Source organism: Catharus ustulatus, chromosome 5 (genome assembly GCF_009819885.2).
Source record: "Catharus ustulatus isolate bCatUst1 chromosome 5, bCatUst1.pri.v2, whole genome shotgun sequence".
Classification (NCBI taxonomy): domain Eukaryota; kingdom Metazoa; phylum Chordata; class Aves; order Passeriformes; family Turdidae; genus Catharus; species Catharus ustulatus.
The window spans coordinates 877,799-892,548 of record NC_046225.1 but is presented as its reverse complement, the minus strand read 5'-3'; the positions used below and the strand labels follow the sequence as shown (position 1 = coordinate 892,548).

The window sequence follows — 14,750 nt, the reverse complement described above, 5'->3', positions numbered from 1 at the left end:
GTGTCTGGGCTTTGGGAAAACACCCCAGTTTTGGGGTAAAACATCCCCATTCACTAACCCTCCAGCTCCAGCACCCTTGGAGTGATTCCCAGAGGAGCAAGCAGAAATCCCACAGCTCATTTTCCCTCTCTGGAAGAACAGTGTGATACAAAATCCATGTTCTAGCCCATGTTTTATCCTGGCCATGCACCTCAGAATTAAAGCAAGAGTCCTTGTATTATTTTAGGCTCCATCCTTGAAGGATGGCAGCGCAGAGAGTTGAGATTCATTCTTACTAAGTGCATGCCACAAGTGAGATCACATTTATTTAGTGACATCAAACCCATTGTTGAACCTTATGAAAGATTCAAACAGAAGATACTGCTCAAGTCTCACAGCCACATGAATTACTAACCCAGCACCAGTTTGTGACCAATCACTAACACCAGATTTTTAAATCAAAACAAAAATCTTCTGCAGCTACCAAGAGAAGTCTTATTTGTTCAGAAGATTCAGAAACAGGAAGAAAGTGTAGGAATGTTTAATATCCTCTTCCAAACCATGGGCAATACTTAGGAGGTTGTTACTCCCTAGTAATACTTAGAAGTAATATTTGGAATACTTAGGAGCTCTTACTCAAATAGAGGAAATCATCTGCCCAGAGGAATTGAAGTCTCACAACATACTAATTGACACCACTTTAAGGAGCAAAAGGTATTTGGGAGAGCCATCAAATTAACCAAGATCCTGTTGAATTTGTACAGAAGAAAAGAAAATATCAGCATTTACTGGGTCACTGCACTGGACTGGAATTAAGTTTTTCACTCTCCTCTATAAACATCCGTCAGAAAATTCCTTTATGCTGAAATTTCCCATGCTTGGTTTTGATCCAAACGCTGGGTTTTCTTTTTCCCCCTTTCAGAAAACCTAAGAAAACTCAGTGGAAGCCCTTAAGAGTTACACGAAAGCACAGAGGAAAAAAACAAACTTTGATTTTATGTGGAAAAACACGTCTCTATTTTTTGTTCTTGGAAAACCTACTGGATTCATTTTACCAGCAAACTGCCGCATGGAGCTGGCAGGCCAAACGCTTTGTCCTTAAAGAAGGAGCTGTGGGTTTAAAATATCACTTATTCCAGAGTGAAAAGTATGCATGGAACATGCTCAGAGCAGTCAAGCACCTCCCTGGTCCCAGCAAATCTCCACAGAAATATTTACTGAGCACAGGTTTTGTCTTGGTGTCACTTAGAGCAGGTCCTTGCTGGGAATTATTTCATGGAGAAATGGCACAGGAGATGGCAAAGGTCACCAGTTCTGCAGGAAATGTGGTGTTTCCCCAGATCCAGAAGTCATGGGATGACACCAGTCACAGATTCCTCCACAATGTGGAAAGGAAAACAAAAAGTGAGGACATCTGATAGCCTTCAGAGAAGGGGAAACGAGACCTTCAAGTGCTGAATGCTCCAAAAGTGTAAAGCCAACAAAATAATGCCAAAATACTAAGATCTCATGATCTGGATGTCAGCAGCACTGTTTCTACTGTGGCACACAAAAGAAATGCTGATTTATGTGCTGCCTGTACACAACAGTCCAGAATGGTGCTGCAGCATCCTCACTCTTCCAAGGTAACAGAAAACTCAGTCCAAACTATGTGTGAGCAGGAGTCATCTCCTCAGAGAGGAGTTAGAGGAGGACAGAACACTGATGCAGCTTCCTCTGCATGGAAATGCTCTGTGGATCAAAAGCTAGGAAGCATCAAAGCCAGAAATATTTCCACCAAACTTCTTGTTTCAAAGTGGTTCTGCATCCTTGCACAAAGGAAAAAAACCCCAAACAACTATGGAAAATCTGTTAAAGGAAAAGGAGAAGCAGTTTCACACCTTTGGTCATGTATAAACCAAGAAAGTCAAATGACAAAGGGATTTTTATGAGGTAGGGAAGCTGATTCAGTGTTGCATGGCTGCAGTTTACTGAACTTCTCAGCCAAGCAGCAGAAGCACTCGATGAAAACTAAGTATCTATTTAAAACAGAAGTGAAAGCAAAGATTGTTTTAATGGGAACAATAGTGCTGCACTTTATCCATCATTTCAAGAAGCTCCTGATGAAACCCAGGGGCCAGAGATGGAACCAAGGGACTGCTCTTTCCGTGCCTGTTTCTAAGCCTGGATGGGAGCATCGTGTTTAGAGTAGCAGTGTGACCCCAAGAGCAAACTAAGAACAGGAAAGAGCAGACAAACCTTTTCTCAATGACCTGGCACAGTATTTTCTCTCCTTGGCAAACATCAGACCATGTGCCTTGCAGGCTGAATTCCGGATCCAAGTACGTACAACACTGAATAAACATGGAACACCAAAAAAGCCATTGCTGAATATGGCTCCTGTACCTCCACCATCAATGAGAACTTTGAGAGGCTGCAGGGATTGGATTTTGCTAATTGCCTATTTCAGGACCCGTTTACTTTCTTCTCCTGGGACACACACTTTCCCACAGGTGACACGTGGAGGCAGGAGGTGGATGAGGAATGAGAGCCCAATTCACGCACTCTGTGTGTGTTATCAAGAGTCCACACAAGCTGTACAATCCAGGATTTATCACTAAAACTAGAAAAAAGGGCTGTACTTAATAATTTTAATAAGCTGATGCTATTTTAGACACTGTAAGCTGTGAGCCTCCAGGAATCAAAGAATCTAAGAAGCATCTGCTGTTTTGGAAACAAAGAGGGAAAAATCCATAAAGGAAATTCTTTAGCCAAGTGCCCTAAAAGCAATATTTTGTGAAAATGCATCACCAGGACTACAAGGTGTGATTAAATGACAGCTACAAAAGACATATCCAGAGCAGCACCCAACCACTAGCCCTTTGTTCCAGACCATTTTTTAACCACATACTGATCTGGAACAGCAGTTTCAGTCTCTAAATATATTGCTTAAAAGGGAGGGATTACATGTAAACATGTGCTTTGCTGTACAAAATTATTTTTTCAACATCAGAAATAAACTATAAAAAAAAGTCTGAAGTTGTGGCAATCAAAGCAGAGATTTTTAATGAAAAGTCTCCAGGCAGGCTCTCTCCAGCTGCCTGTTCCTAAAGCCCTTCCTAGAGGATGCTCTCCTCACCTCATCCACACTAGACTGTCAAGTTTCTTAATTTATCTTCAAATACTGTCTCCAATCTAAGACAGGAAAAAAGAGACTAATAAAAACCTGAGTCTTCTGAGCACCAGATTTTCCTCTCATGGCTATGTACCACATGCACATTTTGCCCAGCCTGGGGTAGTTGTTAAGCTCAGAAGTTCTGGGCTATTCCTGCTGACTGTTCAGAGAGGTCCCAAAGGGAAGCTCCCTTTCCTAGAAGGCACCTTGGATGACATCACAGGTCACTCAGATGCCAGCCTGAGCTCACTGCATCTCTCCTCAGCCTGGAGGGTGAGCAATTCTGCAGAGTGGTCAGAACACCTGATTTTTAAGGCTCAAAGTCTGTGTTTAAAAGTAGGCAGGAGAGACGGGAGGAGACACAAGAGCTTGGAAATGAAGCAAACCTATTATTAGACCAAATCTGGCCCTATTAGAAGAATTCATGAAAACAAACAAGAATAAATAAATAGAGCAACCATCTGCATAAACTCTGACTATGCTCCATGAAGTGAGGGTGAAGTACTCATTTACTCTGAGTGATAATTTCAGGGAGAAGCAAACCAGACATGTAAAAGAATTTCCAGATTTTATCATTTTACACTACACTGACACTTGACTTCTGTCCCCGTTGCCTCCCTTCTCAATGAGTGCTCCTCCCCTCTGTTTTACTCAGGAAGCCCCAAGCCCTGAACAAGGGAATGCATTTTCCCAAGTTTCTGGAGTTGCTGAACTTTGAGAAATCCTCTTTACTACGGATTACCACGGCTGAGGAGCCTGCATTAGCCTGCGGGAAGTGCTGCAGAGCGGAGAGGTGACGGGGATGGAGTCCAGCTGCAGCCCATCACGCCCAGCTCATCATGCTGCCAAGAACAGTGAAATGCCAGCGCTAAGGGCAGGCACAGCAGGTCAGGGCAGTTCATGGCAAGGAGGGAATTACTGTGGGAAGAGCAGCAAGGCAGGGGAGCAGGAATATCACAGTGTTAAATCAGCCTAAGACACTGCTGCCATCTGCCCCGAGCGGCACGCGGCCAGAGCCGCCTCCATCTCCCCAGGGCCTCCTCTGCTCTCCTTGTGCTTTGCCCTCCCAGAAAGTCAGGGATGACCACACATCCCCTCCACCACAGCCCCCAGCTTGGACTGGAAACCTTCAGGTCCAAGGAGACAATCCCAGACCCAATCCCACACTCAGCAAGTTTCCCATGTTTCCGAGTTTCTACAGCCAGATGCTCTGCAGCAATTCAAGCATTTGTCTCCAAAATGCTATTCCAGCACACTGGGATAAAGCACCATCAGCTCCTAGAAAGATGTTTCTCCATTTAAGAACTCTGTCTTGCCAGCTTGGGCGGAATCATGCTGAAACAGTACATTAGAACCAACACAGGAAGAAGAAATAAGCCTTAGCAGTCGAGTCCTGATGAAACAACAGTAATAAAAAGGGATTTGAAACAAATCAAAATGCCCTGAAACTCCTTGGATCCCACACGCCCCAACTCCCACAGATTTTTAAAGCTTTTCCTGAACCAAGTTTAAAGCCTGTGCAATTATCTCCAGTCTGAGATACTCCAGCCTGTATTTCCAAAAGATTTGCCAAAGCAAAGTAGCTGTGAACATGCACAGACATGTTTCTTCACATCTCCATATCCCTGGAAAAGGGGATAGCAATAAGCAAGTGAGGAATAATCTGTCACAAATGACAGATCTAAGCACATTTGGGTGTTTTTTTTATCCTTGATGCTTGGTCTGTCTTCCAGGATTTCCCTGGTTTGGCAGCTGAACACTACAAGAGAGGCAGATTCCTGAGCATCTTCCACTTGCAAACAGCTGTGCTTCAAACAACTGCCCTGGGCTTGAAGGCCATGGAATTTCAATACACAAAAATACTCCAAATCATTTCCAACAAACAAAAAAGAAGTCACATTTCACTTGGCACCTGAAGTCAAAGATTAAAGGTTCATTGCATTGGGCCCTGCCCCTTCATTTGAAACAAGCAAGGTGAACGCTCTAGGAGAAACCAGCACTGCCACTTGGCATTGCAGGGATGTGAGCATGAACCACATCCCAGCTCCAACACAGAGACACAGCTACACAGACACTTCAGAGTGGAAGCAGAAGCTAAAGGCATCACACACCAACACCTGCTCGGAGTCTGTTGCAAAGGCAGGAAGTTAACTGAGAAACCAAGATGATTTTCTATACAATAACAGATAGAAAGTGTTTTAAGCCACTATTTCTAATGTCAGGCTTGCTGTCTTGTCTCTATTTACAACCTAAGACACTTGTAGCATTTTCCTGAGGTTGGCACCTTCCACTCCTGGCGGATTCTGACAGTAAATACTGGTGTTTTGACAAAACAACAGCAGAAACAGGCAGCAGAAAGCTGTGGAAGCACCAGCAAAGGGGACAAGAGGCAGCTCCTCCGTGACTAACGAAGGGCTCCTCTGCCATGACAAGTGCAGGCACATGCATGTGGCTTTTTTAAATAAACAGGGTCATTTCCAAGGGAGATGAAGCAGATGTGAAGACAGGAATTCGCAGAACTGATGGCAGACAGACAACTTCCACTGCAAAAGCAGATATGTGAACTATTTCAAAACAAAAGTGTTCAAGTATTTGGAGGTTTAAATGTAAGTTTAGATTCAGGGAAAGACTGTGAAAATGCCAATTATTCCACATATTTACTACCAAACAATCAAAACTTAGCACCAAATGCTCTTCTCCTCTTAGGATATCAAACCTCTTGTATACAAGTTATACATTGTGCAAATGCTGACCTGGTGATTCCCTTCACTTTCTCTCCAAGATTTCAAAACCTAAATGGCCACTCTGGAGAGTGTCTAAATTCCTTTGAAGTCAAAAATAAATCTTTGCAGCACACACATGCCCCTAGAATTTCTCACTCTTGTTCCAGTTTCTGTTAAGCCATATTATCTCACCCTTCACATCTTCAGGATACACTGAGGACCAAATATGCTAGCTGGGTTGAGAGACACATAATACAGCAACAGAGGGGCCAGAGAAGGTAATTGCAAGTTCCTTTTGCTACCCTGGGACATGCTGGGAGGAAAAAACCATAAAATAAATCTCCAGGATTATTTATTTCTTTCACACTCACATGATTAGAGCGCCAAGAGATGTTAAAACAGCAAAGGTCGAGGTGAACAGAGAGGCAAGAGTGACCCAGGAGTGTTTATCCACCACTCCTCAAAGAAAATGCCCATGCTCTCCTGCTCTAGTCCCCAAAACCATGGAAAGCACATGGGATGTTATAGGAAAAAATGCACGTGTTCCATTATCCCAGGTTGCTCCAAGCCCATCCAACCTGGTCCTGAACACTTCCAGGGATGGGGCAGCCACAGCTTTCCTGGGCAACCAGTGCCAGGGCCTCACCATCTGCAGTGCAGAATTTCTTCCCAACATCCCATCCAACCCTGTCCCCTGTCACTGTGAAGCCACTCCCACTCCAAAAGTCCCCTCTGGCTCCCTTTACCTGAAAACACACCACAAGCAGCTTGGCAGCCACATGGCAATCTGTGACAGAGCTCCTCTCCTTAATCTAATTCCATTTAATCCAATTTCTTGTCTTCATGTGCTGTCTCTACACAACTTTATTCAGGCTTACTGCCAAAATGCAGCTGCCAGTCCCAGGCTCTCATTCATCAGAATGATTCTATTGAAAGCTACACCTAGCCAGCCAGGAGTGTGCTTGGCCTTTGTCAGCACAGTACACTGGCTGTCCCAAAACACCCACCAAAAACCTCCAGAACACACCAAACTGACATTAGTTATCACCTCTGACATAACCACTACCAGCATTTCCCTTCTCTGAGCAAGGGAATTCAGGGGGTTTTGGTCAGAATGGGGATTCTGAGCCATGTCTGCAGTTACTCCCACAGTGACTGCTGCTGCTGCGGAGGTGGGAGCAGTCCTAGCCAGGACTTATCTCAAAATGGAATCAGTTTATGACCACGTGGCAGCTGTGGGAAGTGGGAACCCCACTTTCACGGAAGGATGCTTGTTAGACTTTTCCTGTCCCAGACAGCAGGGGAGTAACCAGGACATTCATCTCCCTGGACACTGCAGGCGTGTTCCACCAGTGCTCCTGCTCCTTATGGAGCACAAGGTGGGGATTGCTGGCTTTGCCTGCTGCCTGAGCCAATCAAGGAATGGTGTGTGGGCTCCAGATATGCCCAGCCTTTCATTCTGGGATTTGGGCATCTGCTCAGCCACAGGGAAACCTGCGTGTTCGCAGACAGATGGAAAACAAACCCAGTACACATGTGAACCACCCAGTTCTCATATGACACCTCCTGATGAAACAGAAGTGCATCTAAGAGAACAAAAAGCGTGTTCACTTTATAAATGAACGCTTTAAAACTAAACACTGCTATTCTTGAATAACAGGGCAGCCCCTCATTTTGGTACCTGAGAAGCAAAGAGGGATGATCTGGACACCAGATTCTAAGTTTAGTTAACAAAAGGTCGCCTTTTAAATCTGAAAATGTCTTCATTATTAATTTTCCTGTTTGCAGCACCTTGTGCAAATAAAATGGAAACCCAACGACATGTAGGTTTGAGCTTGCTCTCTCACACCGGAGAAAAAAGAACTTTGCTTATCAACCTCAGAGAAATCATCCTAAAGCAAAGCATCAGGGCATTGATATTTTCTAAGGGATTTAAGAAATAAAGTTCTGTAAATGACATCACGAGGAACGTGTGTGTAACAGCAACAAAAGCTGTGCACAGAGCGTGACACGAGACACAGATGCCAGGGGAGTAGCCTTACCAGCCCGTCGCAGTTGCTGATGGCCACGGCAGCCCCGGGGATGTCGGTGATGTCCCCCACGTAGGCACAGTTGGTCCACAGGGGCTCTCTCTTCCACAGGCGCTCCGTGCCGTGGCTGGAGTTGGCCCCGCCGGTGTCGGCAGAGTCTTCGTACCACTCCACCACGGCGCCGGGAGCCACCAGGCGGGTGTTGGGCGTGAGGCGCAGCTGCAGCTCCCTGCCGAAGGCGGTGACGTTGAAGAACAGCTGGCGGGGGCCGTGCGGCGCCTCCCGCGCCCAGCGCCGCTGGTGCCGCGCCGACAGCACGTGGGACACGAAGCTTCCATCTGCGCTGGTGCTGATGGGGATCACCAACCCGTACGGCCTCGGGCTGCTGCTTCGCAGGCCTGCCAGGAAACACGACCAACAACCAAACTCAAACTGCAACAAGGGCATGGAATGGGTCCAAAGACTGAAGGGCCCCTCAGCCTTACACCTCCCCTTCCAAAATCCCACTGCAGGATTCCTGTTTGAGTTACTAACATGGGGAAACGTAAGGGACGTGCCACTGCTCCTCTTTTACCATGGAATCACAACACGGTCTGGGTTGGAAGGGACCTTCAAGACCATCCAGTCCTGCTCCAGGCCCCATCCAACCTGGCCTTGGACACTTCCAGGAATGGAAGCCACAGCTTCTCTGGGCACCCGGTGTGTGCCAGGGCTTCGCCATCCTCACATGGAAGAATTTCCTCCTATCAATTGTTACTGTAAAAATTATTTTCCTAAGACTTGCAGAGAAAAGCCTGAAATATTCACTGACATTTATCTGGGGATTTTCCTGTGGGTTTCAGGCTTGCTTAACACCCCCAGGAGAGGCACAGACCCTTCTAAATTCACCTGTAAGAAATGTCACACAGTTCTGTTGTACACCTGACACAGAATTTGCTTCTGTGGAGAATCTAATTACTTAAAAACCCAACACAGACCTGCACAAATTTGACCCTAAATCTTGCACTTTAGTGCAGCTGAGAGAAGCCATAAACCCAGCAAAGTCACACTGTGGAGTCCTAATCCTGGAGAAGCTCTATGGCACAACCCTCAGCTAAGGCAACACGTCTTCAAGTAATTTCACACCACTGGAAAACAAATCCAGTGAAATGAGTTTATCTTTTCAGTGAGACCTCTGCAACCTGGCAGCAATCAGGACATTCAGTGTCCGATTTTCAGGCTGTAAGGGAAGGACCAGGCCAACCTGTGAGCCACACTGCTGCTCTGAATGGGCCCAAGGCTCAAAGTATAAGCCCAGGTATTTGACTACTTGAGAGTTAAAAAGACATCTTGCTCAATAACAGTTATTCCCTATTCCCTTCTTCCTGGGAGAGTTGGTGAAAGCAGTGTCAGAGTGATATTACTGAGAATTTCATTTGAAAAGCTTCAGGATTGGATAGCTCTGATGTTAGTGCCAAGTGCCACTGAGAATTCCTCACATAAATACACTTAATTAAGTGAGCTAAATTTCACCTGCTCCCAGTGTGGATCAGTGGGAGAATGAACAGAGGAAAAGCTCAGTAGCCAGTTCCTCTCTCCTGGTAGCAAGAGCTGCTGGTTTTAAGAGACTAACTCTTTCAACAAGTAACTTTAGTAAGAAAATGTTCCCAATGGCTTCATGAAACTGTTTTTAATATTCTTTCAGCCAGTTACTGAGGAATCTGACAGAAAAACAATGTTTGGCACTAGTACGATGCACACATGTAAATTCTGGCACTATAAATGCCTTACTATACAAACACTATATCCTAGAAAAGTCATTTCCAAGCCCATTGGTACCCCACATCCTACAGCCAGCAGTCACAGGGTGGGTTTCAGCAGCAGCCAACCCCACCTATTTTGCCATACACCCACAAGATCAGGTTCTAAAACTGGCATCCTAATTAGGCCATTATCCTTAGGATAATTCCCATTTAAAACACTGGGAATTCTGAGCCAGCACTGTTAATCTGTCTCCTTAGAGAAGGGACCAAATTAAAACTCTAAAGTCATTTTTATTAATTAGACACCAGGCCATGCCCAGGAGACAGAGCTGCTGGGTTGTACGTTCTAACTGGGTCAAAGTAAAAACACAGATCCTCACATTCCCGGTGCTTCAACACTGGGATTTCATTCCCAGGCTGACATTGGGCCTTCTACCTTGCTGAGACTCCTCGTGGCTTTTTTTCTTTCTTCTTTAAAGCAGGACATTCAGTGCCAGAGACCACAGTCTGGCGATCAAATTCTGTGCTCACCACACGACTGAGAAACTGCTCTGCACACCTCGCAGCAGAATTCCCAGCTTCCACAGGCTGGGGGAAAAACCCAGCTATCTTGCGAATAAGAGCAGCCAGCTAGCCCCAAGAAGGTGGGAACAAAAGCTGGAAAATAGGAACTGTCAAGGTTTTGAGTCAGCAAAAGCCTTTTCCAGAGTCTGTAAATGCTGAGCTAGAAAAGGAAATGCCTTTTGTTCAAAGGCAATTAAAATTAAATGGGACATGACTGAATCCCAAAGACATCTGAACTCCTCTGCTGACTTACATTACCCTTTTTCCACAAACTGCACGCTCTGAGGAAATGCTATCCCAGCTGTAGGTGCTCCCTTTCCTAAGCTAAAATTTCTGAGTCGATCTGCTCTAATTCAAAGCTGACAGGGCTGATCAGAGCAAGAGGAAAAGCACTTAACTGTAAATTTTCTTCGTTTTAAAAAAAAAAAGTCTGGCCTTAAAATGTTGCTCCAGTTGCACAATGTTTAGGTTGAAAGGAAGCACTTAAGAAGGAAGATCACATTCTTTCATTGTGTGCCAAAACATAATTAGCTAGAGAATGCCTCTGAAGAGAGCTGTCTGGGATTTCTTTCCCCTCAAAGACTCGTGAAACTGCAGAATTAACACCCCTGGCTCACAAAAGCTGTCTCTGCACTGTACAACAGCTGTGGTCAACGGAAGTTCGAAAATCCTAAACTTTTTTTATCACCTAGACTTGGAAAAACAGTTGCTTTTATGCATAAGATTCTGTGAAATACAATGATCAAAAACCACGCAGGTGATTGTCCACAGCAGAATGCCAAATGCCCGGACATCCACTTGAGAAGATTTCAAAGGCACAATCTATGTGGAAATCGGTGGCAGCAGTGGGAAAGGAAGAATTTCTCAAAGTTCAAATTATTTTTCTATGCCTAAACCAAACTACCCAAGAAAAGAAATGTGGGGGACTCCTGGTAACATCCCACGCACATGCATGGGATTCTCTTGCTGAGTCCCAAGCCATTCCATAAAGGCAGGATGGGATGATGAGCAATCCCAGCAATCTGCAAACCAGAGATTCCCCACTGGAAGATGCATTTGGACGTGGTTCGAGGTCAGGAAGCTCAGGTACCTCAGTAAAAGGACTGGATCTAAGGTGACATCTCCAGAGCATCACTGTGGAAGTTTCTGCCTGGAATTCCCAAGCTGTTGGATGGCAGTGCAGTGGAAGCACTGGAGAAAAACCAGTAACCTGCTGCTGTGGGGATGAAGAGGACAGCATTTCCATAAAGAGACTGTGCCATGCTCTGGGAGATGACACTTGTGTCCTGCAGATAAGCACAGTGGCATGAGCACAGAGCTGTTCTGGTCACTTAGCAAGGTGATGCTTAACAAGAGAAGATGATGTGGAGACCACTGGACATGCCCAGCAGGGGTTTTATCATCACCTTTTTCTGCTTCATTGTTGGCTGGTGGCCTCCAGAAACAACAGAGCAGTTTTGGTCCCTCTCAACAACCTGGGTCACCACAGAACTACCATTTGCTCTCTGTTTGGCTGCCTTTAGGTGGCAGGAACGCCCAGAAAGAAAGAGAAGACAAGAAAAGGGGACAGATTCCTTGAGAATTCCCACTCAGCACTGCACCTGAAAAGGGATGAGGCTGTGTGGGATCTGGATATTGTGAAGCTGGATGAATAAAAGCAAGAGGCTGCAAGGAGAGAGGCTGATGTGGGACAAGTCTCTGGTGTCCTCATTCCTCTCCTTCACTGCCACCTGGCCCAGGGACACAGACAGCTCCAGAGATGGACGATTTGGTGGTTTTTGCAGCCTCTGCACAGCTCCAGGTGTTCTGCAGGTGCTTCCTGCAGGCGGTGGGGCCCAGCACAGCTGTGTCACAGGCTTCTCCCAGAAGGGGCACTGAGCAGGGACAGAGCTCTGCTGCGTGGGAGGCGAAGGTGCAGCACAGCATCAGCACCTTCAGGCTGAGTGACACAGAACGACTGCTCCTGACAGCTCCCAGGCACTGCAGCACTTCGAGCATGAACGCAGGTAATTAGGTGTGCTAACTTGCCATCCCTGTATTGCAGCCTGTGATGATATTTAACAAAAATAAATCCCTAGGTGCCTTAATTTCCATAGGTGACTTTTCAGGCTACAAGAAAAGATCAGCTGCTGACAGCAGCCAGCCCTGGGCCAACTCAAAATACACACCACCAATGCAAAGCAATGCTTTGTGGGGACTCAGAAGTAGGACAGTGCATTTGCAAGCAGACCCTATGCAGGTTTTACCTCAGAGGCACTACACTCTCAAATGAGCAAGCCACAGTTTGAAGTTGTGGCTGCCCCATCCCTGGAATGGGGCCAGGTTGGAAGGGGCTTGGAGCAACCTGGGATAATGAAAGGTGTCCTTGCCCATGGCAGGGGGTTTGGAACGAGATGATTGTTCAAGTCCCTTCCAACTCAAACCATTTTAGCATTCTATGGTTCTGTACTTTTTGAATCAGAATTTACAGGATCAAATTCAGCCCCAAATGTTCCTGACTACAGCAGTGCCAGGGCTGTGGAAGAAAGGAAGACATTAAAGGACAAAAAGTTGTTTTGCAGATTCAGGAATTTTGCCTGATGTACTGTGTAATTTAAAAGACACATTCCTATATAGCTTATGGTTTCTGAAATTCAAATACAATCCATTTCTCATGGAAAGGACTAGAAATAAAAGACAGGATCAGCATACCACTGGAAAAACCCTCTGTTTGCCAATTAGCTTTAAATGTACCTCACTGTCTCTGCTCCCATTATTCACTGATCATGGTGGAAACCAACCTAAGCCCAGAAGCTCGCAGTGCCAGAACTGAAGCTGAGACAAGTCCTCCAAAATTCACAGAAATGCCTGAAATTCTTTTCTGAACAAAAGCTGAACCAAAACCTCAGGGCTGGGGGTCCAACCGCAGCTGGAAGCAGAACTGCCTGGGGTCCATTCCCACTGTGGAAGAGCACCAGGGAGGGCTCGTGGGCAGGGACACTCGTGGGCAGGGACACCCACTCAGGACTAGGATGGTAAAAGACCCATTTCTCACTGGCTAAGGGAAGGAGCACATAGACTGGCATTCCCTGGCCCTGAACTCGCTGCACAGCACCTTCTTACCCAGGTCTATCAGTTCACGAGGCAGCAGTGACCAGCTATGGATGTTACAACTTGGATTGGTTTGTGTTTCAGAAGGGAAGCACAGACACACAAAGATGCAAAACCGCAGCACGAGAGGGCATGCAAATTCAAGCCATGCCACGTCACTGCAACTACAAACGCTCCTGGGTGGCAGTGGTGGGGGTGCACAGGGAATGCCTGCCTGCATACAGATCATTTCTCCAGAAACAACTAGTCTTTGAGCTAACTTCTTTTATTTCTGTTTTGATAGCAGGAATAATAGCCGAAAAGACTTACCTATTTGGATCTGCTGTTCTTTACCAGTCTGCAGAAGAGAAAAGAAACACATGCACAAAGTTGTTAGTGTAATTACTATGCAATGGGGGATGGCAGAAGGCTGAAAAATCACTTGGCCAGTGCTGCACTATTTTATACGTTTCTGCATTTGGTTTCCAGGGATGTCAGTTCTTCCTTAACTGAATAAACATCTGTTCCCATCAATATACTAACGGAGTCCTCAGCAAGTTTAACACAAATAGAGCTGCTAAGCAATCCTGATTCTGAATGACCCGTTCTATACATTGTGACACTGTGCCAAAAATTAAGTTTGGTGGCCAAAGCAGGGATTTAGCAGCAGGAAAGCAATAAGCTCCAAGAAGCACGGGTGCTGGGGCAGAGAGGAAGCTGTGAGCTGACAGCTCTTTGTATTTAGGCTAGAGAATGGGAAAGCCAACTGGACCCCAGTGACCGCAGGGACGGTGGCAGTGATCCGATGTGATGGTCAGCTCACTGCCGGCTTGGTACTCGCTCTTGCCAGCCTGAGGGGATCGAGGATGCAGAGGGAAGGGACCCGGGGGTTGCCGCTGCAGGATCCAGCCCGGGCCGGGGATGCCGTGTCCGGTTCCAGGCTCTTGGATGCAGCGGTGTGCAGCACAGCAGAGAGCCGCCCGCCCACCGCAGCCTCTCCTCGCCCCGGGCCGGTGCCGCCCGCAGACCCCGGGGCAGGACCCGTGGGACAGCGCGGAGGAAAAGGGAAGGGGAGGGCAGGATCCCCGCGCCCCCTCCCTCTCTCCTTCCCTCTCTCACCTGCCGGCCGGGCGCAGCGCGGGCCCCCAGGAGCGCGGCTGCCACTAGCCAGAGGGGCAGGAGCACCATCCCGAGCCGGCCGCCCGCGCCCCGGCCCCGGCCGCGCTCCGCCCGCTCCCTCCTCCTGCCGCTGCCCTCCCTGCGTCCGGCGGCGGCTGCGGGGCCGGGGCCGGCTGGGCGGGCGGAGAGGCGCCGGGTCCCCCGCGCCGCCTGTTGCTGCGCGCCCGCCGCGACCCGCGGCGCTGATAAACCCGCGGCAGCTCCGCCTCCGGCCGAGCCGGCGCTCCACGTCAGGCACGGCCCGGCCCGCCGGGGAACCGCCGGGGAGCCCGCCCGGCTCCGCGCACCCGCACGCCGAGGCGCTAATCCT

General features: G+C 47.3%; 1 protein-coding gene across 1 annotated transcript in view; it reads right to left on the bottom strand.

Annotated features, from left to right (window-relative positions):
* Nucleotides 1-14,470, bottom strand: part of ADAMTS3 (ADAM metallopeptidase with thrombospondin type 1 motif 3) — a 51,821-nt gene extending 37,351 nt beyond the window's left edge. The window contains exons 1-3 of the mRNA XM_033060714.1: nt 14,381-14,470; nt 13,592-13,619; nt 7,899-8,284 (exon numbers count right to left, since the gene is read on the bottom strand). Of these exons, the coding sequence (XP_032916605.1) occupies nt 7,899-8,284; nt 13,592-13,619; nt 14,381-14,449 (483 nt within the window). The 5' untranslated portion in view covers nt 14,450-14,470. The remainder of the gene's footprint in view (nt 1-7,898; nt 8,285-13,591; nt 13,620-14,380) is intronic.
* Between the last annotated feature and the right edge of the window lie 280 nt (nt 14,471-14,750).